At 50.4% G+C, this 23,156-nt stretch overlaps 3 protein-coding genes across 7 annotated transcripts in view; all 3 read right to left on the bottom strand.

The window, feature by feature from the left end:
• Positions 1-4,002: 4,002 nt before the first annotated feature.
• ECM1 (extracellular matrix protein 1) lies at positions 4,003-9,578 on the bottom strand. Of its 2 annotated transcripts, XM_043457525.1 has the most exons (10): positions 9,063-9,578; positions 7,906-7,968; positions 7,724-7,825; positions 7,541-7,618; positions 7,372-7,452; positions 6,336-6,658; positions 5,694-6,068; positions 4,988-5,208; positions 4,734-4,821; positions 4,003-4,327 (listed from the first exon to the last, which is right to left on the bottom strand). In XM_043457525.1, exons 1-10 carry the CDS (start codon positions 9,130-9,132, stop codon positions 4,097-4,099), a joined length of 1,632 nt encoding a protein of 543 aa, XP_043313460.1. In that variant the 5' UTR covers positions 9,133-9,578; the 3' UTR covers positions 4,003-4,096. The 2 variants fall into 2 exon arrangements, with proteins under 2 accessions (XP_043313460.1, XP_043313471.1); XM_043457536.1 differs by lacking the exon at positions 5,694-6,068.
• Positions 9,579-9,717: 139 nt separating this feature from the next.
• On the bottom strand, positions 9,718-21,534 carry TARS2 (threonyl-tRNA synthetase 2, mitochondrial). Of its 3 annotated transcripts, none has more exons than XM_043457498.1 (18): positions 20,994-21,523; positions 20,473-20,669; positions 20,025-20,148; positions 19,236-19,360; positions 18,341-18,458; positions 18,159-18,223; positions 17,829-17,907; positions 16,524-16,670; positions 16,234-16,332; positions 15,500-15,717; positions 14,856-15,018; positions 14,510-14,647; positions 14,252-14,329; positions 12,296-12,396; positions 11,993-12,094; positions 11,749-11,821; positions 11,123-11,237; positions 9,718-10,216 (listed from the first exon to the last, which is right to left on the bottom strand). In XM_043457498.1, the coding sequence occupies exons 1-18, from the start codon at positions 21,057-21,059 to the stop codon at positions 10,068-10,070; spliced, it is 2,157 nt and encodes a 718-aa protein (XP_043313433.1). In that variant the 5' UTR covers positions 21,060-21,523; the 3' UTR covers positions 9,718-10,067. The 3 variants fall into 3 exon arrangements, 2 of the variants coding, with proteins under 2 accessions (XP_043313433.1, XP_043313442.1); XM_043457507.1 differs by having other exon boundaries at positions 21,085-21,521; XR_006267335.1 differs by lacking the exons at positions 9,718-10,216; positions 11,123-11,237 and having other exon boundaries at positions 11,993-12,090; positions 20,994-21,534.
• A 192-nt stretch (positions 21,535-21,726) lies between these two features.
• Positions 21,727-23,156, bottom strand: part of RPRD2 (regulation of nuclear pre-mRNA domain containing 2) — a 93,808-nt gene continuing 92,378 nt past the window's right edge. The window contains exon 11 of one of the 2 annotated variants that reach the window (XM_043457473.1): positions 21,727-22,507. In XM_043457473.1, coding sequence (XP_043313408.1) covers positions 22,411-22,507 — 97 coding nt within the window. In that variant the 3' untranslated portion in view covers positions 21,727-22,410. The remainder of the gene's footprint in view (positions 22,508-23,156) is intronic. The other variant, XM_043457472.1, reaches the window with a different exon arrangement.

Raw genomic sequence — 23,156 nt, 5'->3', positions numbered from 1 at the left:
AATCTGGCTTTGGATATCCTCTTCCTGAAGGTGCTTTTCACTAGAGGCATTGACTACTGAGGACTTCAAAACTGAACTCACTATCGTCCTCCAGTAAAACCTGCTCCTCCTCCTCCTGCAGAAACTACCTTACGGTTACCCAAACCTTGAACTTGGAAGTCATCCTAGACAACTCCTGCAGCAGTTTCTGTCCATCCTATCTCATGAATGCCTTTAAAAGATGTCCCCTCCCTTTTCATCCTCTAAACCAAAATTGACAAAATTCTGGATCTCAGAATTTCTCAGTTTTATTGATACTGAAGATGGTTCCAGTCTTTACCCTCTCTCCAGCTCATCTATTCCTAACTACCTGTCTGTCCATCTAATATATCTTTTTTGAAAATAAATTCATTCCCATCAGTTTTCTTTTACAGTCCTTTACAAGTGCTTATCCCCAGGTTGGCATAACTTTTTAAAAAATTTAAAAAAATGTTTATTTATTTGGCTGCATAAATTCTTGTTTTGTTTTTTAATAACTTCTTTTCTTAAGAATGCTTTATTTATTTACTTAGTTGACTGCACCAGGCCTTAGTCGCAGCGTTTGGCATATTTAGTTGTGGCGTGCAGGATTGAGCTCTCTGACCAGGGATGGAACTTGGGCCTCCTCCATTGGGAATGCGGAGTCTTAGCCACTGGACCACTGGAAAGTCCCTGGTGTGACTTCTATAGTGCTTCAGGATCTTCCACAAAGTGTGACTAAGCCTAAATTTCCAACCTCATGGCTAGCTACTCCCCCACACTATTTTTCACTACCTAATGTCTCTTCAAGTACATCAACCAAACTTCCTGCTTTATTGCCTCCTGCAGAAGACCTACCTCCTGAGAATATCTATCATAGACATTCAAGTTTCCAGAGCTAAAAATCCTCAAGGGTTTTTTAAAAATATTCTTTTTTAAAGAACATTTAAAAATATTCTTTACAGCCTGAAGACTTAGCACTCTGTTTGACACAAAATACTGTTTACTTTACTGAACTCTGCATACACCCAGTGGTTTGTTTATCCTCCCTTTCCCTTCCAGCAAAATCCTCCTCAAGCTTTGCATTCTTCCAGGAAACTTTCCCCAGCCCCTTCAAGTAGTTAGGGTCTCTACTCCTTTATCTGAAGTTAGCACATTTAGTTTTACTTATTCTTTTCTTCCAGTTTTATTGAGATATAATTGACACACAGCACTGTATTGAATTTAATATATTTTAAGTTTATCCATACAACGAGTGGCCATAAATATTAACACTTTCACCTTTTGGTAACTAACAGTAATCCTATCCACGCTTGGCGGGGCTCTATGAAGGCCATCTCCTCCATTTGATAGTACCTTATTCCTTGAGAAAATTACTTCTTTTAACTCTCAGCTCATGATGCTTATATTTATTTAACATCTGACACTTTCTTCATAGCTGCTTACTACTGCTGTCCTGGTTTCCTTCCTCTCCTCCCCGATAGACTGTAAATTCCTGGGGGCTGGGACTGCGGTCCTACTCTTCTCTGACTCCGGCTTCAGATTTGGCGCTGCCCTTTGCAAATGCAGTTCTAAAGCATCTCCGGGAAGCTCCCGAAGGGACAGAGCCCGATAGAGGTGCCTCTGCCGGCGCAGCTGCCCGCCCGTCCTTCCACCGGCCGGGCCCGTGAGCTGGTCTGGACCGGTACTTCGAGGGCGGGAGAGCGGACGGTGTACGGAAAAGAACCCCTGCCTGTCCCTGGCCCCCAGAGGCGATCGGAAAGTTTGCCAGAGTTCCGCGCAGGGATCACGGCCTCTCAGATCGCCACACTAGCGCCCTGCCAGGGTTGTGCAGGCTCGGGCGGGCGGGGTTGCCGGCGCAGGGGCGGGTCACAGGGCATGGTGACTGACAGGCCAAGGAGCCGCTGAGACGCTGATGAGTTAGAAACAGCAATGAGCGCGAATTGTAAACAATAAATAAAAGGCTGTGGAAGAGCGGAGGGAACTGCTAGTGTCAGTCTTAGAGCGGCTGGGGCTCAGCTAGTCCCCAGCTGGGGAAAGACATTGGTCTTTGTTCCGCCCCTCTTTCTCCGTAGCCTGGGCAGAGGAGGTCCTGCTTTCTGGAAAGTTGTCCAGGCAACAGAATCAAGTTGACTCGTCCGCATGGGACCGAGCCTTCATTGTAGTTCTTTCAGCTTCGGTCTAGGGGCTACGGCAACCTCCCTTCAGGCACTGGCGCGACACTGTCTGAACTGGCCGCCCAGGTTCCTGCCTGCCTGTCTGTAAGAGGCAAATCTGAACGCGTACTCGGCTTGAAGCCACCGGTATCCTTGTGGGCAAAAGGGCCAAGATCCACTTTAAGACTTGTGGATGAGTCATCGTGAGCTCGGGTGGCCTCGGCCTGCAGCAGCTTGAAACAGGGTTTCGGTTCCGGCTTAGAGATTGAGGTTGGGTCTTGGCTGAGAGAGCAGGGAATCCTAGCTTTAGATGAGTGGTCAGTGACAAGGCTCTGGCCCTTCAGCTTTGTAGAAGAGAGTTCTCATGGAGACGGAAAATAGTGAAACAGTTTATTAGGAGGAAAAAGAGTACAGTACATGCAGTAGTCATATGGGTGGACTCAGGAAGTCGCACTGTCTTGGTAATTTGAATCACTTATATGGGGCATTTCTTCTGGGTTTTCCTTTGGCCATTCATTTTAACTTGCCTGGTTCTTTTTGGTATATCTCAGGATCCTCCTGTGTGTGCAGGTATCTCTCAACCAAGATGGATTTCAGCAAAGAGGTCTGTGGATAACTTAGCATCACTTCCCTTTTAACCTCCAAAGAGTTTTCTAGTTGGGATGGTCTCCTTGACTTGGAGAATGAGAAACACGTGGTCTCTAATCTCTTATCTGGGCAGGGCCCAGCTTCCTCTCTCGATTGTCGTGCTATTGATATTTTGGAATTTCTGTCCACAGGGAAAGAACTCCGATTGCGATGGGCATCTACCTCCTACCTTAATTTGTGATGAGCTCCTGCTGATCTTTCCAGTCACATGTGGGAGGAACCACCACTGGAGTCAGGTCGTTTCAGCCTTCTGTATAAGCTACCTCTTCTCCTGGGCTGTACCTGTCCCCGGCACCTTCTGCCCTCCTGGAGAAGCTCTGCCCTCACCCGTGCAGAGGCCTTCCCTGGTGCACTCCTACCGCCCCCAGCCCTGCTCCCAGCTTGGGCCCGGTTATCACGTGCTCCAAGCACATTGCACTCGGCAGCCCTGCACCACACCACCCATCACACCTGCTAGGTCCCTTCCTGGAATGTGAGCATCCTGAAGGAAGGAACTGTGTGTTTTCCAAATGGGTATCCCGCAGCCTAGCACAGTACACATTGATAAGAATTCAATAAATGTATACTGAAGGACTAAACACATGGACTCCATGGATTAAAAGATTAAAAAATGTCAGGCAGAGCTGTGGCATTCTAGGGGCTCGCCAAAGACATGAATCATAACTTTTTCACTTCTGAATCCTGATAGCCAGCTAACAAGTGACATTCCTTTTAAATGTGTAAATAAATTCAAGATGGTTTCCCGGGTGGCTCAGTGGTGAAGAGTCTGCCTGCCAACGCAGGGGACACAGGTTTGATCTCTGGTCCGGGAAGATCCCATGTGACTCGGAGCGGCTAAGTCTGCTCCACAACTACTGAGCTTGTGCTAGACTGCCCGGGGACTGCAACCGCGGAGTCCACGCGCACACCTCAGAACCGGCGCTCCGCAACGAAGAAACCACTGCGATGAAGGCCAGGCATCACAACTAGAGAAACACTCACACAGCAAAGACCCAGCACAGCCAAAATGAAGACAAAGAATAATAAATTCAAATGATAAATACTGATGTTAAGCCGTTTAGTTGTGGTCCCAACACAGCCAGTGGAAAGACTTCTGCTGAGCTTGTGGGGGTGGGGCAGTGGGCCTCAGGGGCCAGTCACTGAGGAAAATCTGGGCAGGCTTGCAAGGGTGTGTTTGTGTGAGACAACAGACACAACGAGGCCAAATACAAGAGGTGTTTACTGTAATGAGTATTCCAGAAGGGTGGGGTGGGGTGGGGTTCCCCCAATCTGATCCTCCAAGGCTCTAGGGTGACTCACTCTTCCTTGGGCTCAGAGGTGGGGCTGCTGTTTGTTCCCTGAGTTGGGCCCTGCTCCCTGGGGCCCTTGGCATCCCTAGCGTCCCCAGTCACTAAAGCCACATTCCTCAGATAATTCGTGTTGAAGCAGTTGACCTGTTCATCCCCAGGACTCAGTTTACAGCAGAGGGCAGAGTCTCGCCAGAAGTTACGTCGGGAGCCACACAGGTCATTGATAAAGGCTGATTTCTGGTGACAGAATAAAGAGGTGATGGGGAGGAGGGCTGTCAGAAGTCAGGACTGGTTACTTGGATGTCCAAGTTCCCCTTCCCTCTGCTTTTACTGCTCTCTCCTTGGATCCCCCCACCCCTGGGGCCCAGAGGGAGTACAAGGCTGCCTTCCACAGCCAGACAGACTCCTTGTGACAGACAGGTGACCATTTGGAAATGTCAGAGGCCCAGAGGCGGCATCATAGGTGCTTAGAGGTGGGGAGCAGGTCAGGTCAGAGATGAAGACTTCTGGAACCAAAAAAGACCTCCCCACTGGTCCTCATCGTTTCTGAGGGCTGGCTTGAGGTACTCAGAGAAGCAATGGCCCGCTGTGCCAGGCCTCTCCCTCCTCTGCATCCTTGGGAGACCCCTGCCCTCACACTCACCTCCTCCTCAGCACAGCAGGCCTGTTCTGGCAACGGCAGGTCACAGCAGCGGGCAGTTACTTTCTGAATCAGCCCAGGAATCTGCTTGCTATGTTGGTGGAAAGGGGAAGGGTCAGGGTCTCTGAGTGACCCCAGGCACCAAAATGGTGTTTGCAGACCATGATTTTGGTCTTCCTAATAGTGTCCCAGAGGGTGCCCCAGAAGGAGTCTTGGGGGAAGGGAAGAGCACTGGGAAAGAACTAGGTAAGACTCACTGCTTGCTGAGAACTCTTTGGTTTCCACAGAGGTGATTCATGAGATTGGGGGTGATTCGGCTGAGGTCAAGGGTCAAGATATCCCGGTCATAGTTGGGATAGGGAGCCCGACGGGCGAAGCATTCATCGCGGAGGGGGCTAGGTGGGTAGCGGCAACATGAGTGGTGATGGGTCTTTATAGCCTGCTCCCGGTCACAGTACCCATCGAGGCTATCCTCCCACTGTGGACCAGAGAAAGGCAAGTCAGACGACTGGACACTGGCCCTCCTATCCCTCTGCTTCCCTCATTGCCTCACACGATGAGACGCGCACTCCCTGCCCCAGGTGCTGAAAGGGGAGGGCAAAGAGGCAGCTGTGGATGTGTGGGGCTGGGAAGGTGGAAGGGGTAGAAGCACAGCTGAGGTTCAGAGCTGGCCACGGGAGATGTGCTGGAACAGTAGACGGAGAGGATCAGGTGAGGCCAGACGGGTGGACGGCAGACAGGTGCACATGGGGGGTACTGGGTGGACACGGCCAGGATGGAGGCGCACGATGAAGAGACTTGGACGAGGAACACAGTGGATGGACGGACATTCACAAGCAGGAAGATGGGCAGACGTGCTCACAGCGGGTAGCTAGGTACGTGGATGAATAGGCCAGCGGGATCAGAGGTCTGAGACGGGTGGGCAGGCAGACAGGCTCTTGGGATGCCAAGACGCCCACTTACGGCCTTCCAGGTACAGGTGTGGTTGTTCCCCTGCCGGCAGCAGCGCTGGAACTCTGCCTCCAGCCGGGTCAGGGCCTGCAGCTGCCTTTGGATGGAGTCCGTGGCTGGGAGGTTGCGTGGCACCGAGCGGAAGCGTTTTAGGTGGCAGATGTTCTTGATATTGTCCACTGTGGGTAGCCCAGGGGGAAAGGGCAGCTCGGGGCCCAAAGAAATACCAGGCTGGTGGCTGGGGCAGGCCCGGAGCTGGTAGTGTGGCCGGGGAGCTTCCTCCTGGAAGCAGGATAATCGAGCCTCCCCCTGCTTTTTGCAGCACCCGTGGGGTTGGGTCTTGACCGAAAACTCGGCCTCACAGAACCGGGTCACTGCGTCTTCCCACTAGAGTAAGAGGAGTGGGTCAGTCCAGCAGCCCACTCTCCACATTCCTGTCTTCCTCCCAGGCTCCAGGAAAGGCCCCTGGGCAGGCAGATAAGAAAGAAGTGGAGGCTGTCCTCCACGCTTCTGCACACGAGGCGGCCCAAGGGACGGGCAATGAGAGGGACCTGAGGTTCCTGCACACCCTGGCCTAGGCCTCTAGTCCTTGAAACACACACACACAGTCCGGGGGTTAAAGAACACCCCCAGGATCAAGAGCCCAACCCTTACCACGAGTTCTGCACAATCCAAGCGGTTCGTGGGGTTGTGACAGCGGCAGCAGCGAGAATATCCTGTCTCCAGCAGATTGAGGGTCTCACCCTGACGGCTGAGGTGGGAAAAGCCAGTCTGTGGCAGGTTCCAAGGGCCGTACACCACATGCTGACGACTAGGAAGGCAGATCTGGTCCAGATTGTCCAGGGAAGGCCGCCCAGGGGGGAAGCCATCCAGCCGGTGGCCCCAGCCACCTCGGGGTCGGCCCTGTTGGCAGTGGTGGGCTGGATTCCAGGACTCGGGCTCTGGGGGCCTGTGGTCCATGGAAGGAGCTGGCTTTTCTAGAAGGGGGAAAACAGAGTGGGAAGGGGGAACATGTGGAGGGGCAATGAAAGGCTGGATTAAGTTGGGAGGATTGAGAGAACTTGCAGTTGAGGAGAAAGGGTTGGAAGGATACAGAAGAAAAAGAGAAGAAATCAATTTGTGGCTCTTACCTTCAGAATGACTGACTAAAAGGAAGAGACTTGAGTCACGCAAGGTGTCACCCTTATAGCTCCCAACCCCAAATCACCCCTGCCCACTGTGTTGCTTCCCTGGGCTCAGAATCCCCGCTCCTCACCCCACCCCCAGCAGGGTCTGAGCCCTAAAGAGGGGGAGGGACAGACAAAAGCTGTCAGTCACTCTCTCTCTGCTTAGATTGGAAGGTCAACACCCCTTGATATTGGAAAGGTGGGTCTACTGGGGTAGAAAGAGACAGGTAATCAGAAATCATGTTGGGATGGGCACCTCTAGAAGACAGGAGCCTGGCCAGTTCTCATTCATAAAAAGGAACTCAGTGGAGAAGCAAGGGAAAATAAATACTATTTTTGTGTAATTTAATCTTATAATTTTATAAAATAGGTATTATTTCCCCAGCTTCACAAATGAAGTAATAACTAAGGCTTGGAGAGGTAACTTACCCAAGGTTATTACACAGCTAGTCAGTGGCAGAGACCCCAGAGCCCATGCTGTCAGTCAAGGGAGGCAGGAGGGCAGAAGGGAGGGACTCACTTACCTTCCTTCTGTTCAATAGGAACCTGGGGAGGGGGCAGCTCCTCTTGGAGGGGGATGGCTTCTTGAGGGAGAGGGGGACCCCCTGAAAGTCACCGAGGACACAAAGGAGCAAGGATCAGACTGTCAGCAAGATGTGGTGGGTGGGAGGGAGGGAACGGGGAAGCACTCACCTTTCTTTTCCACAGGGAGCTGGGGAGGGAGCAGCTCCTCTTGGAGGGGGATGGCCTCCTGTGAGGGAGGGGGCTGCACTACAGAAAGGGGTGTGTGTGAGTAGCCTACCCCTTCTTCCCCTCCCCTTCTGAAGATCAGGGTGTAGGCCAGACTAGAAACCTAGAGGTGCAACTGAGACTTACCTTCACTCTGTCCCTCAAAGTGAAGGCTATGCTGGGCGGTGTCTGGGTGACCCTGGGGGAGGGCTCTGGTCAGAGGTGGGGAAGGGGGTGCAGCATAGCCCACTAGAGGCAAGAAGGCAGAAGGTCAGAGCCTGCGTTTCCTCCTGGAGCCCCGATACCATGCCATGCCCCCAAATGCTTACCTTCTTGGAGGGGCTGCGTCAGGGGCTCTGGCCCTAGCTCTCTCTGCCCTGAAGTCTTGAAACCTAGAAGAGGAAGGGTGAATCAGAGGTGGTTTTAAGGGGCTCTTTCCTGGACCTGGGTATGAGAAGGGGAGACACTGGAGGTCAGGGAGCTTAGAAAAGATGACCAAGACATTAGAAATCTATTGCTCCTGCCCCAAACACACCTAGTCAAGACCTATTCAGTGTGATAATCTGACAGCCTCACTTCCACCAGGCTCAGAGTCTTGTCTCCCCCAAGTCTTGGCCTAAAGGAACTGTGACATACGGGGCTGGGGAGGAGGCCTTAATCTCGGGTCAGTGTCTTTCCCTCAAGAGCTTCTGGGCTCTTCCCATAGTTCAGACCTTGAACAGGCCAGAGCCTCACCTGCCTGTCTGTTCCAGCCTCCTGCCTACTCCAGGCCCTTGAAACATCTTTGGGCCTCTGGTAAGGAGCCCACACAGAAGCTGAAGTGCCACCCCTGCAGCTAGTCTCAGATCATCATTAGTTTAGGTCTGTTTAGGACCTGGGGAACTGGACGGTTCAGGACTCTTGAAGCAAATCACCCCCACAGCCACAGCGAAAGGACTCGCTTGTAGCTGATTTGCAGTCACGAAAGGCCAGGACTGGGAGGGACAAGATTGAGCCTCCCAGAGATAGGTTAGATCTATGATGATCTCTCAACAGTTTCCCATAGTAACGTTCTGTTGTGTGAGCTAGAGGGGTTGTGCCTGGTCCCCTGTGGACAGGTAACACCCTTTCACCTCCCCTCCTAATCAGGTAAGGCGTCATTCAAGGTTGCCTGGGGCAGTGCACTGGTTTTGAGCAGCCAGGGTGCTCCTGGTCTTCTCTTCTGGGTGATAGGTCACATACACAGCAGGTCCCTCACTCTGTGAATTTACCTGCCCTCTCAGTTGTCCGTTTGACTCCAACTGTGTTTCTTGGCAGCAATCTTGACCAACCCCTGCCCTTCTGTACCCCTGCTCCCCCTCCCTGGTTAATGGCCCCAGTGCCCAGGCCCACCACAGGCCTGCTCAGAACAGGCAGCCAAACGGAGTACCTTTCTGCTGGTGAGAAGACATCCAGGATGGCTGGACCCAGGCCCCCTTTCCAAGTGCTGGCTCCAAGCCCAACTCACCTCCATCAGAGGCCACAGAAGCAACAGTTAAACAGGCCAAGACCAAGGCTGCTGTGGACACGGTCCCCATCCTGGGGCAGGTACAGGTGGGTGGCTACCCAGTAGGTCCTCTCAGGCGGATCTGATTGCAGGGCCAGGCAGATGGGAGCCTGCCAGTCCAGTTGCTGCAACTGCTATTGTGAACTTCAGGGCCGGCTCCTTCTCCTCTTTATAGGCTACGAGAGACAGCTCCCGCCCTCCTCAGCTTCCTGCCATGACTCAGGCCTAGCCGCTCCTCCTCTGGCAGTCACTCCTCTCAAACTCGCCCTGAAGCCTCCTGAGAGGACCGAGAACAGAGGTGCACCCAGCTCCAAAGAAACTGATTTTGAGAATCCCAGAGCAAGAGAGCTCCAAGGCCTCATTCTGCGCCCCAACTTCTCCATTTGCATGCTGCCTTCCGTGGAGAATGCATCTGACAGCCTGCTGACTGAGGTGTGGAAACAGGGCACTGAGGAGTTGAGAGGGGAACACCCTAAAAACTGGAGCTCCCCACCAGTGAGAGCTCTGGAATACCCCTTCTCAAACTCCCCAAGCCCCTAGGACAAAAGAGGGAGACAGAGTCAAATTCCCTTTTATGTGCCTGTTAGGAATCAGAGATGAAACATACACCACTAGCTTCAAGTTTACTGTTCTTTGTTTTTTTAATTTTTTGGCTGTACCATACAGCATGTGAGATCTTAGTTCCCTGACCAGGGACTGAACCCAAGCCCCCTGCACAGGAAGCACAGTCTTAACCCCTGGACGACCAGGGAAGTCCCCAAGTTTATTATTTTTAGTTTCACTCTCCTCACACCCAAACAGCTACAGCTTCTTCCAGACCAAATCTCTTCATCAAAGTAGATTCATGCCTTCACACGAGTTCTGAGGAGTCAGAGGGACTCCTGACCTGTCAGTGAGGCTGGGCTCCCCCATGTTAAGGCAGGCTGGTGGCTCCTGCAGGTCTCTGCCACATCTCTGTACAAATGCTCAGAAAATTTCCTCAGCATTTGGGACCCTGGTGTCCTGTAGCTCCAGCAGCCGCTGTACAGCCTCGGCCAAGTCCCGTTCTCCAAGCCGACGGTTATCTCGAGTCCGGATGTTCACTGTTCTCTTACTCTGCTCTCTCTGGCCAACCACTGCAGGAAGAGGGAGGTTTGGGAATCTTGGGGAAAGTGTATCCAAAAGGAGAGGATATCCTCCTTTTGCTGTGCAGAAATGTAAGAGACAGAAATCTTTAGGAAGAGCAGAGCTCAGACATGTTTCCGGGAAAGGATATATTTAGCTATCTCTCCCTCTCCAGTTCCCTGGTCATCCTGAAAGATTCCAGACGTCTTCTTACATGCCTTATCACTTCCACTCAGGAGTCCAGGGGTGAGAGGCAGTACGGTCAGCCAAAGACAGACAAACAGATCAAGAAGCAGATCCAGAGAGAAAAGTGTCCGTGTATGCGCGTGTACATTAGAGAAAAGGGGAGGGTGGCAGGCTGGGAGACATGTATGTAAGTCCATGGGGTCATGGCATAGCTTGAGCCAAGACTGGCAGATGAATGGGTGTGTAGAACTAGAGAAACAGGTAATCTGGCTGAGAAATCTCTACTTCTTGCCTTCAAGACAGAGCTCTGAATCTTGGAAAAATGAAAAAAGGCACCAGGTTGGCTTAGACTTTTTCCCTTACGGCCCTTTTTCTCATCCCTTAGGGCTGACTCCATCTAGGTCTAAAATAAACAAAACTAACTAACATCTTATTAACCCTTCCTGTCCCTTTCTGTCTGATGCTCCCTTGACTAATTAACCAAACAGACACCAAGAGTTAGGGTGGGGGCCAGCAGAAAACTGTTCTGAGGATCTGAGGTGCAGGACAGGAGGTGAAAGAGCCTAGCGCCCAAAGGGCTCAGCTGTGCTAAATCCTGGCTCCTGCCCAGCTCGGGTCACGAGCCACAAATTATCCAAATATGCAGATGACCAGGCTTGACATGACAGGAAAGAACATAGAGGCCGGGTGGAAGAGTGTAGGGCCATGGGGCTAGCCTGACCGGGTCTTACCAAACTGAAAATTGTAGTGTGCGAGCTGAGCCCGGCGGATTCTCCGGCTGAGGGTCAGTCCCGAGTCAGCATCCAGGTCACCAACCAGTCCTGCAGCTCGCAGGCTCTGCTGTGCCTGGGGCAGAGGGTCATTGATAGGAACTTGATTTAACGGAAGGCTGAGGAGGTGGAATACCCTGACGCCAGTTTTCCTCAAGCTCTCCCACCTGCTCCTTTCTCTGCCTCCAGGCTCTCCGGGCCTCAGGGACGAACCCTCTTCACTCTCTACACTGAGGCCCCTCTGCAGCAACCCCCAGCTTCCTTGCCTGCCTCATCCTGCAGCCAAGCCTCCCTGGACTCTGCCTGTTTCTAGACACCACTCTACACCACCAACCAGCTGCTCAGCTCTAGTACTGTCCATTATCCTTACTTCTCTCTAGAAATGATAAATAAGACCAACATTCATCCAAGGCCCCTGTTGTGCCATGCACCCTATTGACTAACATTTACTGACTTGTTTAATTTTCACAAATCTCCAGGCAAGGAGGGATTAGCTCAGTTTTCGGATGTGGAATTCCCAGCATGCAACAATTTCCACTGCTCATCCCCAGCTTCTCTATTAGGCCTGCGTCAGCCCCCATCCTCACCTCTCTGGCATATTCCTCCTGCTCCATCCCCACAGGGATGACCACCACCTGGAACGGGGACAGCCACAGTGGCCTGATTGAAGGAAGAGAGGAAGGCAAATTATTTATCCTGGTTTGGAATACAAGTGTGGCTGCAGAGAGCAGATTCAAGAAGGAAACAGAAGCTGGAGTCTGAAAGGGGCCAGGATCTGGAGCATGCACTGCCTCGTTTGAGGGCCAGAACAGACAGGAATCGGGGTCTCACCATTTTCCCCCACAGCTCTCCGCCAGCACTCCCAACATCCTTTCCACGGAACCGAGCACGGCTCGATGAATGAGGACTGGACGCTCTAGGGCCCCCGACTGCCTTGGAGGGAGATGGGGGTGGGTGGAATGGAGAAGCATCACAAAATGAGCACCCAAGATTACCTTCCAGTTTCCAAGAAATCTTCAACCCTGGGCAAGGGAGGGTGTGGAGGATGTGGCTCAATTTTAAGGGTAGAAAGAGAAGTGGTCCTCCACCTAGTCCGTGAGCTGAGGGGAAAGGGGAGAGGACAAGGTGCCATACCCCTTGTACTGGAGGTCAAATCTCAGGGGCAGCTGGAAATCAAGCTGGATTGTCCCACACTGATGGGGTCGACCCAGGGCATCGCGGACATGCACATCAATCTAGAGAAGACAAAAGGGAGAACATGCGAGAAACCAGAACCAGTGCCCTCCATCATATGTTCACTCCCTCTATCTACCCACATCCCAGGCTGTGTGGAGAGACACATCACTCACAGCATCCTGCTCCAGGTCACTCACTGGAGATTCTGGCAGTGGCTCTTTCCATTTAGCAGTGATGGAACATTAGGGGATGTCAACATTCACATGAATGGCCCAGCCTCACCCTGGCCTCTCAATTCCATGAGTTTCTCATCTCAGAGACCTTCACCCAGGCCCACACTGTGGCCATGACCTTCATCCCATCATCTCCCAGGATGGCTGTGCCTCTGAAACAATTCATTAGACACCTGCTCTGATTCCTGTATCCTGTCCTTCCAGCTCTGACAGTTATTCTTATTAATGACTCTTCAACTTTTCAGCTCCTTAACTCACTTTTCTTCACACTCATAGGCCTCTCAGCTTTTCCCTCCTCCGTTTCTCTCTCCATGAAGCTATAACCACTTTTCTGGTTCCCTGTTATCACTGTTCTTCTATCACGTCCACATGAAAAAACCCCACAGTGGCAGCATCCTCACTGCCCACCTGCCTGGCCCTGCAACGGAGCTGCCCTGCACTGCCCAGCATACCACACACTACAAATGCAAAAATAGCGACTGATGCAAGGGGCTGCTGTGAACCTCAACAGAAGCCGTGCTGTTGCCAGCAATCCGCGGGCTGTCTTAACCAACTCTGTGTCCTGTTCTCCTCAGGGATGCTCGAGCTTTCTCCTCAATTCCCTTCTTTAGCTCCCTCATGACAACTCTCTCTTCCCCACTCCCATCTCAGCAAATGTTCCTGCCTCCTACCTTGTGGAGAATTCCAATAACTGACACCATGAGAAGGCAAAAATGTCTCAACTTCTGTCACCACCTGTACATTTCCTTGCACCTACCCCAGCCTTTCTTCCTATCTCCTAAACAAAGGCACGGGGGTCCTGTCTATGGAGGGCTCTAGATCCCATCCCTTATGACGTCCCAGAAATGTCCCTCTACTGAAACCCCTTCTACAACTTCAACTTCTCCCACCCCAAACAGGCTCCCTCTCATCACAGCATTTAAACATCCTCAAGCAACATCTCTTTGCATCTGTCAGCTACTCTCCTTTGCCTTTATAAAAGCCAATGTTCTTTAAGGTTTATTTGCTTTGGCCACACACACATGTGTGGCTTGTGGGATCTTAGCTCCCCAACCAGGGATTGAACTTGGGCCCTCAGCAGTGAAAGCGCTGAGTCTTTGTGCTCTGCAATAAGAGAAGCCACTGCAGTGAGAAGCCTGCACACTGCAATGAAGAAGAGCCTCTGACTGCCACAACTAGAGAAAATGCTCATGCAGTAACCAAGACCCAGTGCAGCCAAAATTAATTAATTAACTAAACAAACAAACAAACCTAATAGCTTTTTCACTATATCCAGCAGGCACTTTTCAGGCCTTTTTTTCACTGATATCTTTCACCTCTTTCAACCTGCCATGTCACTTCTCGACCCAGCCTCTGCCTACAACGTTCCCTCCTGAGACTTCTTTTTACTTAGCCAACAATTACTTTTCAGATTAAAAAGAGATTCCTACAGGAAACCTTTTCTGACCCTCCAGAGTAACACGCTCCCTTAGTACCTACACAGTACTGATCCCACGGTGCTGAAAACGCCCTCTCTACCTCCCAGAAGCTTCACCAGACCTAAGTTCCATGAGGGCAGGAAATGTATCACTCTTCTTTACATTCTACACGTTTAAACACATTCCTTCATATCTATTAAATATTTAATAAAACAAAACCAGAAGATGAATAAGTAAGACTCTAATCTGGATCCCCAGCTTACCTTAGGCCCATAGAACGCACCATCTCCAGGGTTGAGATCCCACGGTGCTCCAGATTCTTCTAGGGCCTGCTGCAGGACCTTTAGAGAGAAGGAGACAAGAGAAGAAATATGTCGCCTTAGACTTTATAAGCAACATATCCCACCAGCCCCCACAATGACCCTCTCGGCACCTGCCTCTACCAGGGACCCTGATTCCCACCTCCCCTCCCCTTCCATTAGACTGCTTTATCTGCCTCTGCTTCCCTACCACTCGCTCACCTGCTCGGCCTGGTCCCAAAGGCAAGGCTCTCCCAGGAAGCCAGACGGCCGGGTAGACAGTGCCATGTGGAAGGAAAAGCCAAGGATGGTGTAGACAGAGCGGAGGAAATCAAGACAGCCTTGGATCTCTGCTTCCAGCTGGAGGAATAAGGGCAGGTGAGCTGTGTGCCAGCTAGAGCTCTGGGGTCAGAGTGGGAGTTTGGGGGAAAGAAAGCAAAAACATAAACCAAAGTTGGAGATAGAATGCAGCTGACTTATAGGGCAGCTGAGGGTCAGGAATGTTGGCAGTTCACAAGGAGAATGAAAGGTGGTTTAGACTGCTTCAGTGGAGATGGGGAAGGGCCACCTGATCCGGTGCACAGAAGATGTGGGCGTCATCCTGCTGGAAGCACCGAAGCCGGGTCAGGCCCCCCAGGCTGCCAGAGGCCTCAGCCCGGTGCAGAGCCCCGAAGTCGGCCAGTCGCAGGGGCAGCTCTCGCCAGGATCTGGGCCGGTGGGCGAACATTAGGCTGAGGTTGGGGTGGGGAAGAGTCAGGGCCACAGGGAGAACTAAGCCCTGAGGCCTGCTCCCCCCCAAGTCTACTTCCCTTCTTTGCACTATCAGCTTATGCCCTCTCGGGCCTCACCCTGCCTCCTGCTGAGGCCTGTTAATTCCACTCATCACAGTCGGGCCCTGCCTGGTTCTTAAGTGAATTTCTCAGTAACAACAGCAGACACCACTTCCTGTGCCCCTGTTCCGTGACAGGCATTGAACTGAAAGAGGAACCTGAGACAGCAGCTCCAAACCCTTGCTGTTACCCATGATGAGACTGAGGCTTAGGGAGGTACAATGATTTCTCCAAATTCACATGGGGAGATAGAGGGCAGATTCAAGACTCAAATCCAGTGTTCCAACACTATTCCAAGGTGCCTTCTATTACTTAATATTTAGCAAACCGGCTGCCTAGCCCTAGCCTCAGAAGAAGCCAGGTCTCCTGGCTCCCAGCTCACCAGTGCGCAGGGCAGTTCATGGGCTTGAGGGCGAGTGTGTCTGCGGGGTGTCTGGCAGAGTGCTCATTCTGAGAGCTGCAGGGCCTGTCCAGGCCTGGCGGCTGTAGGGCAAACATGTCTTCCCGATAATGCTCCCAGTGCCCTGACAGTTCCCAGAGCTTCGTAGAAAACAATGTGGGTGTTTTCACTTCTGAGAAACCACGGCGGGTGTACTCAGCCTGCAGAGATGTAGACATGGAAGACCAGAGTGACTGGGGGAGGAGAGGAAGCAGGATGGCAGCTGTGTGGTTCTCCTGGGCCCTCAAGTCATGCTGATCACAGCTATACCTAGTAATTACCACACCCCCTCTCTACACTCCCCATCGTAGACTACACTGTTCTTGATAAAGGTCACTTGCCCTCTATCATTCCAGGTGGCGCTAATGGTAAGGAACCCGCTGCTGATGCAGGAGACATAAGAGATGCGGGTTCAATCCCTGGGTTGGGAAGATCCCCTGGAGAAGGAAATAGCAACCCACTCCAGTATTCTTGTCTGGGAAATTCCATGGACAAGGGAGCCTGGTGGGCTACAGTACCTGGGGCTGCAGAGTCAGACACAACTGAAGTGACGCAGCACACATGCAGTCTACAGTATTAATGTTCAAACTTCTAATCCCTCTCTTTTAACAGTTGGATTCTTCTAGGCCATCAGTCCCCCTCCAGTCATCCTCCCCCTGAACATGGGTCCTCCTTACCCTGATAAAAGCCACCAGTGCATTATACACCCTTGTCCCTCGAGGCAGGAAGAAGCAGCTCCCGGGGCTCAGTTCATGGAAGAAGAAGAGCTCCTGTTCCTGGAGTTGGAATCAGCAATGTCACTTCAAGGTGGAAGCAGGGCTTGAAAACCCGGAAGAGATTACTTGACAGAGTTGCTCAGATTGTGGGATTCTGAATTTGCTCCCAACTTCACAGATCAGGTTCCCTCCCCGCTCTGCAACCCTTATCATCACCACCTCCTCCGCCTCCATTTCCCCAGTCTCTATACCTTCCCAATGCGCCGGTGGTCCCGTGACTCTGCTTCCTCCCTCCATTCTTCCCAGGCCCTCAGCTCCTCTGCAGTGGGGAAGGAAATGCCGGACACTCTCTGCAGTGTCTCTGGGGCGCCTGGAAATCTCCATACTGATGATGAGTTCTGTGGGAGGACAGAGGGGGTCAAAGGGAAGATGAGGACTCAAGGCACCCACCCAACCTCCTCCAATCTTCGGATGGTACTCTGGGCACAAGCATCGCAGGTACCCACTTGACAACAATCCCATCTCATCTCTCTCACCACTTTTACCACCATCACCAGCAGCAGGATGCCCACCCCATCCTCCAGACAACCCCTGCCATGTCTACCACCCTGGAGGTACCTGGGCCTTGGTTTCTACACATGTACTGCTCAACTCTAACTGTATCTTGTCACCTCTGCATTCTCACCAGTACGACCTTACCAGCACCCCTGTATTTCCTTCCCCTTCTAATCAACAATGGCACAGGGAAGTAAACCTAAGCACTGGTCAGATATTAAGTCCATCCATCCCCTTATCAAGTTCCTATACAGTCATGAGAAAACCCAATCTCCCACACTGTTCCTGGATCCATGAAATTCAGATGCCTCTGCTTCTTGTCCCTTGAACAACAGTACTAGTAAGAAACGGCCTGCATTTCATCGTACTTTTAACTTTCCCTCAAACACTTTCTCTTGTGTTAGTTGGTTTTTTGTCTATAATATGGCAGGACAGGAATTAAGAGCCTCATCTTACAGCTGGGGATCAAGGGTAAGGAGATTTACCCAAGGCCATATACTTATCAGTGGCAGAGACAGAACTCAGAGCAGATGCCTAGGTTTTCAGTCCAGGCCTTTGGCTCTACCTATCTGCCTCTCCCCTCACTCCCTGCTTCCTGCTCCTACTCTGACTGACAGTTCACCTTACCCAGGAGCAGTATTTTTATAAAGGGCAGGCCTCTGACTTAAAAGAATATTCTCTCTGTGCCTGTCAAATGGTGTTCCACCCCTGCTCTCTCCTCAGGAGTCTTCCCTAACGACCCCGTCCAGTCTGTTTATGCCCTCCTTTGCCACCTCCCTTGGTGGTAATGTCCGACTACGGAATCTGAATTGGCTTCTGGGCCCTCGCAGGGTGTCGAGTATCTGTCACCAGATGGGGAGTTTCTAGAAAGTTTCTTTCTCCTTCCGGATTCCTCCCTTAGCCATCAGAGCAGAGAAGGGCCTGAGAATCACCTTCCCCTTCCTCAACTCACTCCAGTGAAAACACAGGAATCGCAACCTAACCCAGTCCTCATGACTGACCGATAGCAGCTTCAGGCCTCCAATCTGTCCAGTATGCCGAAGGTGGGGGCCTCTGCACAGATCAACCAGCATGCCACACCTGGGAGAAAGAAGGGGCCAGTGAGGCGTTTGCAAATTCCTGAGCTTCTAAGTTTCTCCCTCTCAGTGTATTTGGCTGACAGAAAGAGAAGCAAAGATCTGTTCCACAGAGAGAGCAGTGAGAGATAAAAATCAATGCCCATTTCTTTTTGGGAGCACCAGAATACCTATCTTCTTTCCCTCACCCCATCCCTGGCCTTCCTGAGTGCATCCCCACCTCTCCCTGTTTCCCTCAGTGTCAATAGCTCTCACCCATACACTGTTGCTGTTGGACCTGTCACTTTCTCCTCAATCAAGCGAAGCTTAAACGGGTTATCCTGGAAGAAGGGGAGAGTGAGGACATGCCTTCTTTCTCACAAAGACATCCTGGAGAGAACCACTCCTCCCCTCACACCTCTAGATCATTCTCCTAAACCTGTGTGTCTCCATCCCACCTTGAAGAGCTGGCGAAGCTGAGCCCGGGAAGCTTCCAGTCTCCGGAAGGGCTGAGCAGCAGCTGCAAGTTCCTGGCAAATCCGTTCCAAAACAGGCAGCTCTGAGCCCTTGATTGTCCTGGAGAGATGAAGGATAGTTGGCTGGCCTCTGTCTGTTAGGGAGCAGCACCCAGGTGACACCGCTGGGTACTGGTTAGGGGGTGAAATCCTGCCCTCTGAAACATCTAAAGTTACTGGCAAAGACAGACTAGGGGAGAACAAATAGGAAATCAGGTAAAAAGTTTACAGCTGGAGGAAAACAGCTCTAGTACGAAATTCAACGTTGCATGCAGGCAATCTGGATAAACAAAACTAGAGCAATAGTAATGAGGGATGAAGTAAAAGTTGAACACATAAAGGCTAGAGAAGGTAAGTTTCAAGCTGATTTAGAAAAGGAAGGACATGGACTAATAGAGATGGTGATACCAATGTCACAGCTGAGGCACAGAGGGACCCTGCCCCCAGCTTTCTTTCTCCTCCAAATTGAACATACCTGAGGTCCCAAAAAAGGCCTCAGAAATCATCCCAGTAAAGAGGTACAAACTTTCAGTTATAAGATGAATAAGGCCTGCGGAACTAACATATAGCACGGTGACTATAGTTGATAAATCTATATTGTATAATTGAAATTCTGTAAAAGTAGTTCTTAAGCATTCTCATACACACAAAAAAGCATGTGATAATTTGATTATGAGACTCCTTCCACATATCAAATCACCATAAGTATACTTTAAATTAATTACAACTGTATTTGTCAATTAGACCTCAAAAAAAGAAGAAAAAAAAGAAAATATGGTGAAATCTCTGAAAAAGAAAGCACCCCAGAATTATTCTCCTCCTTCCTTGCATTACTCACCGTTCCTTTCCTAAGAAGAAATCATGGTAAAAGCCACATTCTGTGCTTGGGCCTTGGCAGAGGACAGCACCTAGAAGCTGCTCAGCTGCTGCCCCCAGGACATGGGTACTGGAGTGCCAGAATACCTGGGTTCACAAGAAAGGAGTTCATGAGTTCACAGCCTTCTCCTTTAGCCCCTACCTCTCTGACCTCAGTAAAGCTGATGTGAACCAGTTTTGAATAACTATCACAAAATGTGGCCTCTGAGCTTGGGGGTGACTGCTGAATGGTAAAAGACAAATAAACAACAAAATTGAATATAAAAGAAAGAAGGCCCCTAGAAGCAACACACAGAAAAGAGTAAGCCCCTCTCCTCACTGCTTTCCAGTTCCAGAGCATAGTAGGTTAGTCAGTTTTCAGACCGTCCAAGCTGACATGAAAAAGTGGAGGGGAAGCCAGGTCATGTGCCCAGTTGTGTAAGCCACATGAGAATTAAAAACATGCTACTGATGACTTATAATATAGGTCTCAAGAGTTAGGGGGCTAACCGGGCATATTATCTTTCTATTTTCAACTTAATTCTCTCCCTTTCACTAGCATAACTGGTTACTGCTTAATTGACCCAGGCTAATTAAAAACTTTCATCCGGGAGTTTCCAGCTTAACCAGGACCAGTCAAGACAAGCAATATGCCGTAGGCCTCCCAACTGCACTTGGAGAAACTGAGGCAAGAGAAATAAATGCTAGAAATGCCCACTTAAACATCTCTTAGTTGAGTAACCACTGTATCCCGGATAAGGAAGCAGCTTACCGCTTTCCCCTGTGCAGAATCGAATGTCAGAAACCTGAGGTCAGAATCTGTCTCCAAGGGCCGCTCCAGATCATAAGGTTCTCCATTCACTTGAGCAGCCACTGCAGTATCTGCCAGGTTTGAACTTCAGCAGTGAGGAATACAGGTAAAGCAAAAGACAAGGTTACAATCCAAAGGCGAAGACAGGAACTAATCTCTTAGCAACTCCAAATCTGCAAAGGGGAAACGTGTTACCAGAGCAATACAATTGATCATTACTCTCCACCCGCCAAGCCTAATGAATGAAGGTCAGAGACTATGAAACTAATTCAGATTGAAAAGGAACTGGCAGGAAATGCTATCTTGAGGAGGATGGGATAAACATACAAAGTCTTTTCCCTACTCAAATTGAGAAAGAGAAAGCAAAGATATAAGCATTATCCTGGTAGGTACAGAATGAGCCTAGTACCTAATCTGCTGGGCTACTTGGTAAGGGGTTGTCTTCCATGCCACAGCATCGACTTTCTGACCTCCAGGAAGTGATATCTTAATAGTCCGCTGTTCCTTCTGTGCCATGCTTGCCAACCTCTTTACCTGAGCAGTCCATAGCTCCTCAAAATGGCCAAGCCGCTCTACCAACCAGTGTGGAGGGGTCGGCACAGCTGCCTGGAGGGAAAGATGTTAAGAAGTAACACAGGTTCCAAAATTCCTTCCTGGGATTGGGACCGCGTGAAATTAGAACGTTTAAGTGGCCATGGTCCGAATCCTGGGCCTTTAAAAGCACTGGGTAATATAGGGCCCTAGGCTAGGAGCTCTAGGCTCCCCAGGCTGCTAACCTGAGGGAAAAAATGGCCCATCTAAGGGCTAGGGTAGTCGGGTTGGGGGCCGCTGGCGGGAGCAGAGGGTGTCAAGCAGGGTTAACAGCCTACACTTTGGGATTCCGCTGGGCTGGGTCCAATGTGGCTCGGAACTTTTGGGTATCTCACGCACCGTGTGCAGCCCGCAGGCGTATAACCCTGGGAACCGAAGCCGCCGACACCTCTGATACAGCCCCATTTTCCCTCAGTCCGGTCCTACATACTCAAATAAATGATCGCCGCTTCTCCTTCGCCAGATTCCTCATTGACGCCTGGCCCAACAATATCCATGCCGATTGGTTACTACAGCTGCCACTCCAATCTGGGACCACCCCCAGGAACTCCGAGGAGGAACACCCCACGCAGCACTAGCAGCGGTGTGGGTGGTTCCGCCTGACCGGAAGACCTAAACTGTTACACACTTGGGCAAGTCCAGAGATCTGCAGTTTCGGATCAAAAGAGCAGTAAGATATCCTGCGGCTTTGAGGACAGGGGCAGGACAATTTCCCAGAATGCGAGCGGAAGAGAAACAGATCGGAAAGGGTAGTCATTTCCTTTTAACCATACGTTTTCTTTTACACAGTCTTCACTGGCAGGTAGGAAACAGGTAAAAGCATATACTTTGAGATAAGACAGATCTAGTGTAAATCCTGGGAATTGTGTCATTTTCGGTAAATTAACTTCTAGAATTCCCTAGCGGCCCAGTGGTTAAGACTCTGCTCTTCCACGGCAGAAGCCACAGGGAACTGGTCAGGGAACTAGGAGCCCACAAGCCAGGCAGTGTGACAAAAGCAGACGCTCCCAAAGAAAATAACTTCTGAACTTCAATTTTCTTATCTATAAAATGGGAATAATAACAGTTCTCATTTTGAATTGTTAAGGTTAATTTTATATTAATTGGCTAATATATTGCATAGTATATAGTAATGGGCAACACTAGTGACAAGCTATGAGAATATATGAATATAACCACTTTGGGGCTAGAGCAGAGAATCTGCAGAGGGCATTCTTTGGCGTCCCTTCATACTCATGGTGCTTAAAGAGGGCCCTTGAGAGACCCCTTAATCTTACAGATGAGGAATTTAAGGTCAGAGAAGGTAAGTGGTTTAATGCCAACTGATGCTGGATTCTGAATCCAAGTTTCATATTCTTCTACCACAACAGACTTTCTCTGGTAATAAGAGTTTACTCCCAATGCAATTCCCCCAACAGCTCAGAAAGAAGTGCCTGACCCTAGAACCTCAGCTCTCGGCTTCTGACCAAGACTGCCTCTAATTCCCATCCTAGCTCTCCTTAGCGCTCCCCCCTGTTATATCCAGAACACAGGACTAGGTGCATTTGATTTGTTTTCTACAGTAAAAATTGAAACACAACCAGATTTGTAAAGTATGAGGGGAAACGGATTTAGGGACAGATGTGAGGTTCTTAGTAATTCCCATTAGTCCCCTCACCTGAGGGTGGGGATGGTTGGTGTTGGTTCTCAAGTTTCCAATGGTGATGTTATCAAGCATTGTGGAGGAAGAGCTGTCTGTCATAGAAAGGTGTTTAATCTAAGTTTCCAGAGGTTCTGTCTGGGGAGGCAGCAGTTGATCTGAGTCACAGGCACCACTCCGGATCTTGGCTCCATCTTCTGGTATGTTAGACACCCTGAAATACAAAAAGAAATAGACAAGAGTGTGGAAGAGGAAGATTACTTGTATGTGTGTGAGTTTGGGAGAAGGTTGGGAGAATTTTTAAATGGCATTCAGAAGTGTGAGAGCAGGCAGAACTCTTCCCAAGGCTCTGCACCAGAAGGGACAGGGGAGTGTTACACTGCATGCAGCAGAATGGTGGCTGCTCCGGAAGTAATTATTAAGAATATACCGATCACTGTGCTCACTTGAAACCCCACAGGACTTGTATACTGTCACATACCTTCTTTAATCATTCTACTTTGGGAGGGTAGTGGAGGGATGGCAGGATAAGTAGATAATTCGTTACAGTAGCTGCCTGCACTCACCCCTCAAGCATGTACTGACTACTTCCTATGTGCCATGTACTGAGCTGGGTGCTAGGGGATGCCAATCAATCAACTGCTACGTCATCACTTATGTGACCTGGTTTGCAATGGAAGGAAGGAATGTCATGTTATTCCATTCCTCCCTGTGTCACAAGCCAGCCAGCAAGCAAGCAGGCAAGAGTAAGCTAGCAAAGGCCAACACATTAGTCACTGGGTCTTCACAATTTCTGATCTGTGACTAGCACGTCTCAGCCTCAGAATTTTAGCCAATTAGCCTGCTGGGGAAATATCTGTTGC

Source organism: Cervus canadensis, chromosome 2, assembly GCF_019320065.1.
Source record: "Cervus canadensis isolate Bull #8, Minnesota chromosome 2, ASM1932006v1, whole genome shotgun sequence".
Taxonomy (NCBI): Eukaryota; Metazoa; Chordata; class Mammalia; order Artiodactyla; family Cervidae; genus Cervus; species Cervus canadensis.
This window is presented reverse-complemented; position numbering and strand designations above follow the sequence as displayed.

Coding starts and splice junctions, on each gene's coding strand:
- ECM1 (XM_043457525.1), bottom strand. CDS start 9,132: ATGGGGACCGTGTCCACAGCAGCCTTGGTCTTGGCCTGTTTAACTGTT. Junction 7,453..7,540: donor GCTCCCTGTGGAAAAGAAAG/GTGAGTGCTTCC, acceptor GGTGACTTTCAG/GGGGTCCCCCTCTCCCTCAA. Junction 6,659..7,371: donor TCCTATTGAACAGAAGGAAG/GTAAGTGAGTCC, acceptor TCCCCCTTCTAG/AAAAGCCAGCTCCTTCCATG.
- TARS2 (XM_043457498.1), bottom strand. CDS start 21,059: ATGGGGCTGTATCAGAGGTGTCGGCGGCTTCGGTTCCCAGGGTTATAC. Junction 15,019..15,499: donor ATGAACTGCCCTGCGCACTG/GTGAGCTGGGAG, acceptor CCCCAACCTCAG/CCTAATGTTCGCCCACCGGC. Junction 14,330..14,509: donor TTTGGGACCAGGCCGAGCAG/GTGAGCGAGTGG, acceptor TTCTCTCTAAAG/GTCCTGCAGCAGGCCCTAGA.